At 42.1% G+C, this 9,739-nt stretch overlaps 1 protein-coding gene across 3 annotated transcripts in view; it reads right to left on the bottom strand.

Moving 5' to 3' along the window:
* Nucleotides 1-1,692: 1,692 nt before the first annotated feature.
* Nucleotides 1,693-9,739, bottom strand: part of DCLK1 (doublecortin like kinase 1) — a 322,579-nt gene continuing 314,532 nt past the window's right edge. For 2 of the 3 annotated variants that reach the window (XM_012748079.2, XM_076009485.1), the window contains one exon: nucleotides 1,693-7,793. In XM_012748079.2, coding sequence (XP_012603533.1) covers nucleotides 7,629-7,793 — 165 coding nt within the window. In that variant the 3' untranslated portion in view covers nucleotides 1,693-7,628. The remainder of the gene's footprint in view (nucleotides 7,794-9,739) is intronic. The other variant, XM_020290423.2, reaches the window with a different exon arrangement.

Genomic DNA, 9,739 nt, shown 5'->3' with positions numbered 1-9,739 from the left:
TTTGTCTCAGCCTCCAGCATGCATTACTCAGAGTAGGTCCTCGGCAGTGCTTGCTTGGATTAATGGACATGGTGCACTATTAGTGTATGACGGGGGGGGGGTAAAAGCTCATGCTAATTACAGATGGTAGAGAGGACCTGGGAGGCCGCCTGCCCCGGAGCCCAGAAGTCAAGCCAAGAGTACCATGGGGGTGCGTGTACCATCGAACAGGCAGATGGTAAACACACATCCTCAAGTGAGAGACTTGGCGTTGCTGTCCACACAATGTCTGGTGAGATGAGGGTGTATGTATCATCTAAACTCTGCACTAAGAGCCTCAGAATCAAGCCTTCCAGCTTGACATACATTTTCTTGTCCTGAAAGTCTTCTAATCCATTGTAAAAATAAAAGTGGACAACAGAGTTTCCCTTTTCTTTTCTAAGCCCAGATCAAGTGCCTTCCATGTCATTGGCACTCACTCAAGAAGCATTTGAATGAATGATTTGGAAGTGCAGGCAAGCTGGCCGGGACATCTGTCACAGTGCCGATGGCCAGCGTGGATTTGGCTGGTCCAGCTGGCTGGGTGTGGTTCCTCGTCTTCCCTCCGAGCTCCTCCTGGAGCTGGGGGGAGCGGGCTACCTTCTCAGAAAGAGCAAAGCCTTTCTTCCATGTAGGAGTTGTGATGGGAAAGTTTCCAGGCTGCTTCTGTACCTGTTTCTTATTCCCCAGTTTTCCGGACTGCCTTCCCTGTGCATGGCAAGTGCCACTGTCCCCACTACCAATCCAAATGGCCCAAGGGTCCTAGAAGACCTTTCCTTCCCAGTTCCCATATGCGGCAGTTTTATCATCTTCAACCCCAGACTTGTGCTTGGGGTTTTCCCATCCAGTCCCAGGTTTCTGATGGCAGGTTTCTGGCGGAGCTGCCAGGCTCATAAAACAAGGTAATGATCTTTAGGAAGCAATTACTTTAGCTATTGTTTCACAGCAGTTGCCAGAGAGCCTAGAAAGGACCCAGTGACTTCACGGACAGTAGAGCAAAAGGGAAAACAGCAGCTGCAGCAGCAGCCTGTGGATGGCAGGGAAGGTGACTGCTAATTTTACAAGCGCTTGGAGATATTCTGGCACCTTCATAGGACACCAGGGGACCTGCAGTCACTTTTGCTGGCTGGCTTTTCAATCGCCCAGCATTGAAAAGCTCGATAGGCAAGAACTGTGTGCCATTGTACAGTTTCGCAATTTTCTCTAAGGTCAATATTGCACGTGGAATGCCTAATGGGAAATTGCTATAAAAATGGCAGCTAATTACAGGTTAGCGGATAAAACAACACTCTTCTCTGGAGAGCTTGTGCACATAGGTTGAAGGATAAAATAGGGCTGAATGGTATTTTATTTCTTTGTGTTTATCCAAGTCACTGGCCCAGGCAGGAAGGTAATATATGAAAAGGGACATTTTTGGAATAGTTGTTTTTGAATTATGCTCATGAAATACACACTGTGCTATGGAGGACATGTGGGAAAGCTACACTTCGACCGCATGACTAATTTTTAAAGTCTTGCATAGAGGGAATTCTCCCCAAGAACACAGCTGGGATATTCCTTCGTGAACTGAATGTGTCAATTATGAATTGAACGAAAACGAGATTTTACTCCATTATGGCAAAGGGAACTGAGGAGTGGACCCCGCAGCTAGCATATTATGTAGTAGTTCATACACCAAGTACTATTATTTTATTAACTTTAAGAACATGTTTTACATAAAAACAGGCAACATCAAAAAAGCTCAGTTGATAAATGAACATAATATATCACAGATGATTTCATTCCACATTAACCTACATTTATTATCTTAAGCTGAAAGATTAGGGCAAAAATTGGATCTCATTCCACCTTGAATCATGGATACAAATTGTTTGAAAGTTATTTCATTAGGATTCTAAAAATCAAAGATTAACCTGTGCCATCTGATCCATGCAGCAAGTGATAAATTCAGTATTTTCAAAGGAAACATTGAATTTTTTTTCTCACGCCAAGTTGAAACCTTTCAGAAACTTGTTTAAATGCATCAAGTTCCTAGCTCACCTTTTTAGTATGCATGAGCAAAATACTATTTAATTTCACACTCAACTAATCCTTTAATAATTTTCTTTCAGCCAGAATGAAAAAGGCTATTATTAATTTCCTAATAAAATTTTTTTAAAGTTATCCGGGATGACTATAACCTTGGACCAGTTTCAATTTCTTTTTATTTTTTCTGAGAATACACCAAAGATTAATGTCAATGGCAAGTGAGAAATTGTCCCCAGAGAACTATTCAAGGACTTTTTCTTACCACATTTGATTGGACTAGAATGAATTGACATCATAGCATCTTTATCATCATTTTAAAAATTCTACTTTCTTTTAGTAGCAACAGTGAAGGCTTTAGAACTATTACTCTAAATTAAGAAAGTATATCACAGACAAAAATATACAATTTTACATTAAAGCAACATTAAGGGTCTCGATTTAGTTAGCCACAAACAAATATTAAGGAAATTTACAAGGATGGTTTAATTTTACAGATTGCTCTTTCTTTAGGGGGAAAAAAATGAAACGAGATCTCTCATTTGTCTTCACAGGCAAGATATTGCAAACCTCATGATCAAAACACCTGCCAGTTAGAAGCTTGCTCGCTGAAAAATGATCACCACAGCCTCAGTGCAGAAGCCCAACAAAAAACAAACAAATAATAAAATAGAATAATAAAAAAAAAAAAAAAACTACTTCACCCAGAGGCATTCTAAGTCTCTACATTGAATTTCCTGTTTCCCACCAGTTTACGACCCTTAATGTTACTGGATGGATGGTTGCATATTTGAGATGATTAAAAAATAAAAGACTGGCTTAAAAGCACCTCCTCCTCAAGTATGTAATTACATACAAACTAAAGATTCCTTCTGACAGTCCTAGGGACCCCATTTGTCACTGTTTCATGTATAAGCACCATTGAGCCAATTTTTAAAGCACATTTGCAGTGATCAAATGTTTAATGCGTCCTCAAGTTTCGATGATTTATTTGGCTTTATGCAAAAGAAGCGTAGAGTGTGTTATTTTATGCTCTTATCATATCTGAATTGACAAAATTGTTCATTTGGAAGTGCTTTTAATCGCTATTTTCCCCAACAGACTAGAATGGCTTCATAACATTTGACAATTAAATAAGGAAATCTGTATCTCCGAAAGAAGCACATATCTGACCCTCTAAACTGCATGCAAGGTAAGGGTCTGGTTTGAGAGTATTTTTCCCAAATTCTTAATGGAAATGGCAGACAACATGTGGGGAAGACTGACTTTTGAACTGACCAACTTCCAGTTTTTTTTTAAAAAAAAAATCTTTGGACCAAAAAAAAAAAAAATCATGTAGCAGTTTAAAAAAGTAATGCCTTCCAGATTATAGAGAAGGTATGTTATCGACAATCTATGCTAGGTGACTCACTAAATTAAAAAAAAAAAAAAAGCCACCCACATGCCCCTAATGAATAATTACATAAAAACTAACATCTTGGATCTTGGTGCTTTCCAAAATTCTGAAATCACAATTTCAGAATTTGGGGGCCATACCAGATTTTTTGGTTGTTCTTTTCTTGGGAGAGTTGGGAAGAAGTTGGCAAGAGAAGGAAGTGAACCTTCACTCCTGGGTGCAGGCCCTGTATAGCAAACTTCAGCCTGGGGCACATTTTTATGGTCAAATTAAAAACCTTTGAGAATAGGAGTTTATCATGGAAATGCTGACAGATCCTTACCCAGAGAAGGGCTAGGGGCAACGCAGTAATATTAGGAAAGCTCTCCCTCAGCACAATCAAACTTCAGCACGAGGGATAGAGTTGTCTAATGGACGCCATTGGCCAGCAAACAACGGTGATTTAATGTGCTTGAGACTTGGTCCTACGGTAGCTCCATGACCCTGTAAGCCAATTTTTCTTTTCTTTTGTTTGTGACTGAAATATGACTCAAAGGGTAAAGGATTGCAATTTTAGCCTTCATTCATGGATATATTGCTTTCTTTCAACAATATCTGACGGGCCTGTTAACCACTACCCATGGGGGTGCTGAGCAAGTTCCAGGAAGGTCTCATTGAATACAAAACACCAAGTGTTTTCAGCAGTTTATTCACATTTTTTTTTTCTCTGCTCATTTTAATATGCACCACGTGTAAGTTAGATGAGGGCTACGGTAAAAACATTTTCGATGACTGAAATCTTAACTGTTCCTTCTAACGATCTGGAGCAAATTCACATATTCATTGATCATGATGAATAAAATGATTTCTGCTACAATGTCAAGAAGGAGTTGTGTTCATTCATATGAACGCATATCTACAAAGATGATTTACACGATGGAAAGTCATGAAGGAGTTCTTCCTTAACTAGTCTACTATCAAACTGAAAAGATGAAATAGTAAAAATCCTCCTTGAAAATACCATATGGTTGGTCAGGTGTCAGCAAAGGAAAGACAGTCCCCATCACCAGATTACCACCATAAGAGCTATATTAAATACCTGGGGGGGAGGGAGGGAGAATATGGAAACACTTGTGGTGATGATTAAATCGATAATTACAGAGATACACTGCCATAATGGTACATATTTGTTCTATGATAAGCAAAATCAAAAATAAGATCAATTTGGTTATAGAAATTCCTTAAAGAACACCACCACTTAATTATTTCAAACTTGAACTATCCCAAGAATGTCAAGAAAAAAAAAAATTAGAAAGCACTGACTGTCTAAAAGCAAAGCAATCTGGATACACCAACGTAATCAGCATGCCTTGTGCTTGTCTGTTAACCCTCTGAGTACATCTCTGACATTCAGGATATCTTGGTAGCTTAATGTTGGCGAGATTGCATTCCATGTGATTACTCAGTATTTCTACTTGACCGGTCACATTCCACTGTTTATTCAGCATAGATCACTCAAATTCTACAGTGGTGCGCTGGGATCCCCATGCTGAATGGGCCCGGCATTCTTCCGAGCTGCCCCTCTGCAGTGTGCTGAGAAACACTCCACAGCTTCACACGGTCCAGAGCCCCCTACGTGTTGACGGGAAGAGGCCTGAGCCCTGCACTACTGTAGGTCCAGCACACTTGACGCTGCGGCAATACATTTAATGCCCACAGAAAAGGCAATAATTCCGAAAAAGAAAGGAAAATGACAATCTACTGCAGGTAGGTCTCTGCCCATAGGATTTTTCACACATTTAGAATTAAGGCCAAGCTATACAGCCACTTCTTAGCCCTGGAATAGTACTTTGCTTTATAGTTCTACAGAAAGCAGTTAATTTCTGACTAGTTTAGTGTCCTTTACTATATTAATAACATGGAATCGACTTCCACACCAAAGCTTTTCCCGGTGTTCTGTGCCCCTGCCTCCCAAAACAACTCAACTAACTTGCTGATTTATGCTACTTTGTGATTTTGTGTGTGTAATCATTTCTGGACACTCTAAAAGGGGGGAGGGATCTCTCAATAAATGGTATTACTATTTACATGTCAGGACAACACAGAGCACAGAGATAAACCTAAATGTGGAAGAGCAAAAAATTTGGGAAGCTGTGTTGAAAAGGTAATGACAGGTTGTGATTTAAAAATCTATATTCATGTAGACCATAGTTTAAGGGTTGAAGAGTAAAAAAAAAGCAGCAACTGAAGATCAATGTGCATTTGGAAGTAAAGAACTGAGTATAGAAAGACCATTCAGAAATTTCAAGACTCTCAGATATTAAAGTGTATTCAAAACAGAGAAAAGAAGTGCTGTTCAGCCATCCAGATGCAACTTTCGTGAGACCATCACTCCCTGGTTGTCTCCTGGATCACAGAGCTGAGCACATCGTAGGCGTAGGTTTGAGATGGGCACCTGCCTCCAAGACAGCCTGGGATAGTCCTCTCTGAGCAGTGCAGCAACTTACAGAATCATTGAGCTCTCATTCTGAAATCCAGTATGTTCCAGAAGAAACTCAGGCCTGGAGACACAGGGCTAGGGAAATAGATTTGGTAACAGGAGTGAAAATACAGGTCTCAGACAGGACTTGGCCCAAAGACAGAAAGACAATATGTCCTCCTGGATAGCTAAAGACAGTGGTATAAAAAATCAGGGTGCATAGTCGTGGGTGAGCGGTTAGGCTGAGCGTGGTGGCTCATGCCTGTAATCCTAGCACTTGGGGAGGCAGAACTGGGAAGATCGCTTGAGACCAGAAGTTTGAGAGCAGCCTGGTCACCAGGCTGGCGCATGCCTGTAGTGCCAGCTACTTGGGAGACTGAGGCAGGAGGATCACTTAAGCCCAGGAGTTTGAGGTTGCAGGGAGCTATAATGATGTTGCTGCACTCCAGCCTGGGCAACAGAGCAATATCCTGTCTCAAAAAAAAAAAAAAAAAATCATCTTAGGGAATGGAAGTTTTATCCTCAGGGCTGTTGTGTAGGTCTTGCATCCTGTTCTTCTGGGGAGACTACGTAGGTAACCTAAAGGTGCACCACCAGTTCTTACCCATTTTTAGAACATTCTGGATTGTGTTCCCACTGTGCCTTCTCCTGGGCCACCATGCAAAGCACTTGTCTCTAGCTCCTTCGGGCCCCAGCTCTCCTGCATGGATTTCATACTATATGTGGAGTGCACACTGATGACCACGGTGCATGAAGAAGCAGGTGACAAAAAGCACAGGATCTTGTTTCCTCTTTCTGTTTGAAATGCCAGCCCTCTAGAGCACCTGGCAATTTATTGCTCTTTTCCACCGGTTGTTTCTTTCCTGTAGATGTCTGACGCTGAGCAGACAGACCCTCACTCACTACGCACAGGACGAGCCCTGGTGATTCCCTGAGGGTCTGTGCTGGCACTGGCAGCAGCTGATGTGGAAGCAGCATTTCTGGGGCAGGATCAGCACATCTTCACATGGAGACAGCTGGGGTGGGGACCTCATCTCCTTCCTGTTTACCACAAACCCCCGTTCCCTCCACTTGGGACGCAGGACTCAACTGCGGCTGACACAGTCGTTATCTCTAATGAGAAAAGTTCCCTTTCTTAATAGGATTGTGAAGAAGAAAGAGGGGTACGTTTCCCAGAGTTAGAAATCTGCCATGTTCTAAACCTACAGACAAGGACAAGTAAGAGAGCATTCTAGATAGCATTCTAGATGTCCTTCTTGCCTGGCCATTTCAGGGTCGCACAACACCCCTTGATCCGCAGCAAAATCAAGAAACGTGTGTGCAGTATACATGCAAAGGCCCGAAAAATTCCCCAACGAGGGTTCGAGATCAAGTTCTATGCACTCAGAGGGTTAACATGTGCTGTGTTACCTACTGCAGATCCTAGCTGGATTGATGAAAACATTCATTGCTTCTATGTTTAAAAAAAAAAAAAATTGCAAATTAGCCTTAACCCTTTGAGGACCCTGTTAGCAGCAAATTACCATCTTCACAATCACCACGTGTCATCGTGTCATTCGGTAGAGGGAGAACGCTACAAAGATACCTGAAAACACACTTTCTGTTCTGCCATTCAAGCATCGAGTGCTAGATAGATCAGATGAAACTGTTTTTACAGAAATTTGGCGGGGAGGGGGGAAAAATCTCAGAGTCTCAAAGGGTTAAGCCGGGGCTTTGAGTGAAAGGGTCTCATTAAAAGGGCGAGTTGGGGGAGCGAACAGTCTCGGAGGAGCTGGGGGAGTAGTCCTCCGACTCCGAGTTGAGTTCCGGCGGAGCTGGCTGCGCCTTGTACCGGCTCCTCACATCCGGGTGGCGTCTTCGTCGGAAAACCTGCCTCTCCTTATCAAGAGCGGTGGTCTAGCAGGGGCATAAAATGAGAAAGAGGACAATTAGGCCGAGGGAAATGGCAAAACACACTCTAGAACTTTCTGAGGTTGGAAAAAGTGCACTAGCCGAGTTCACCTAAAGTCCATCATAGCTCACTTTTGTTGACAACAGTCACCCCTCTTGAAGGAGCTCTCGGCTCCCCCTAAGTCCAGCTCTTTAGGGGACCTGGTCATGACATCAGCAGGCACAGGCAGGATGGATGATGTCTCGGGCTTGGCCTCTCCCCAGCCCTGCCCAGACTCCTGCTAGCTCCACATCTATCTCCCCCTGGTGGCTCCTAGGCTGGCCAGAGAACCCCCCACGTACACGGGAGCCCCAGTCCTGTGTGTGTGTGACAAGTAAGAAAGGCCATGGGCCACCTGGATCAACCCTGCAACTCAGGGTGGTTCCATAAGAAAGATGAAAGGTGATGCAATTGCCAGACCTGCAAACAGAACCACAAGCTCATCCTGTCCTTGTGCTACCTCCTCACTCTAAGTCATCTTATTATCCCTTGATGAGGGAGCGTGGCTGAATCTCTGGGATTGATTGGTTTAATTTTAATGAAACCAATGCCTGCAATGGAATACTGCTTTGAATGCAATGAAATCAGATGGAAACCTTCCCACGATTTCACTCTACAAAGTTCATTTTCATCGTAGTATGTGGTAGTTTTATGAAATCGAGATTCGACTCCGTAGCTATTCCAATTCCAGGTCTCTGAGGAAACCTCAGATGACCTCCTGATTGTGTGATCGGCCTGTAGCTCTGGAAGTTATTACGACATCAGCATGGGGGCAGCATGACTTCATCACAGATTTAATGGGAGTGGGAGGAACTGGGTGGTTACAGGGAAACCTTACTCAGAAAGCAGAAGAGCAGGGACAAAGTCTGAAGAAAAATATAGAACACATATAAAAGTTGAAGGCATTCTTGTTTGAAAATCCCTCTTAAAAAGGACGTAGCCTGGAGGTTTTCTGCTTTTAAGAGATTACTTTTCCTCTACAGGGATATACACCACCATTTTCCCTCTTGAAAATTTACTGTTACCTTCTTCAAAGAACGGAGATAAATTTATAGCAAGCCTGGTTCTGAGAACAAAGTGAAAACTAAGCCCCTCATACAATTGCGGTATAGCATTAGAGCAATCTTAGATCTAAAATAGGCAATCAAAGTTCCAAAATGAAGTAATAAAGAGAGAAAGAGAGGCAGTGTGTAGAATCAGGGCAGTAAATGGCTTCGTTAGGCTGAACTGCTCTACTTTAAAAACTGTCCACACACTGAGTAACAGTGTTACAAACCAATAAGGGAGATAAACTTTAATAATTCCTTTCTCGTTTTACTAGACTGTTAATACAATGATTCAATAACTGGGTCGTTGAAATGTCTACCTTTGATTCTTCTACTTCTTGAATTTTTAAGGACCCTTATATAGTTCTTGGTTTTATACCCATTGATTTTATGATATTTTCGGCATCATAAACCCAAATTCCTAACTGTATTTAAAACATTGTAAAGTTACAACACATGGTATTTTGCTTTCAAAGCAAACTGAAAATGCTCTGTTTGTGTAGAGTTGAATGTTTGTAAAAAAACAGATGTCTATTTAGTCTGCCTTACATAAAAAACATTCTGTAGTTAATCCAAGGGTAATATAAACTCTTCCCTTGGCCATAAAAAAAAAATCTTTCTATTTCCACCTTCTTGAGAAAGAAAAAGAGTCTTTGGCATTGGACTGAATCCTGACTTGTGAACAGAGGCAGTCAGCTGTGGGGAAGGGAGGCGCATTGGGCTGGGGTCAGGAATTTTGTTTCCTGCCTTGACCATGGCCAGCACATGGCTGTGTGAATCATTCACTCAGGTCCTGCACCAGTTAAATAAGGAGCAAGAATAATTCCTTCCCACCCTTATAGAGCTGCTAGGGGAAAACTGGATGT

The sequence above is a fragment of the Microcebus murinus genome, chromosome 13 (genome assembly GCF_040939455.1).
Source record: "Microcebus murinus isolate Inina chromosome 13, M.murinus_Inina_mat1.0, whole genome shotgun sequence".
NCBI classification, from domain to species: domain Eukaryota; kingdom Metazoa; phylum Chordata; class Mammalia; order Primates; family Cheirogaleidae; genus Microcebus; species Microcebus murinus.
Note: the sequence above shows the minus strand (reverse complement) of the source record. Positions and strands in the feature narration are given on the sequence as shown.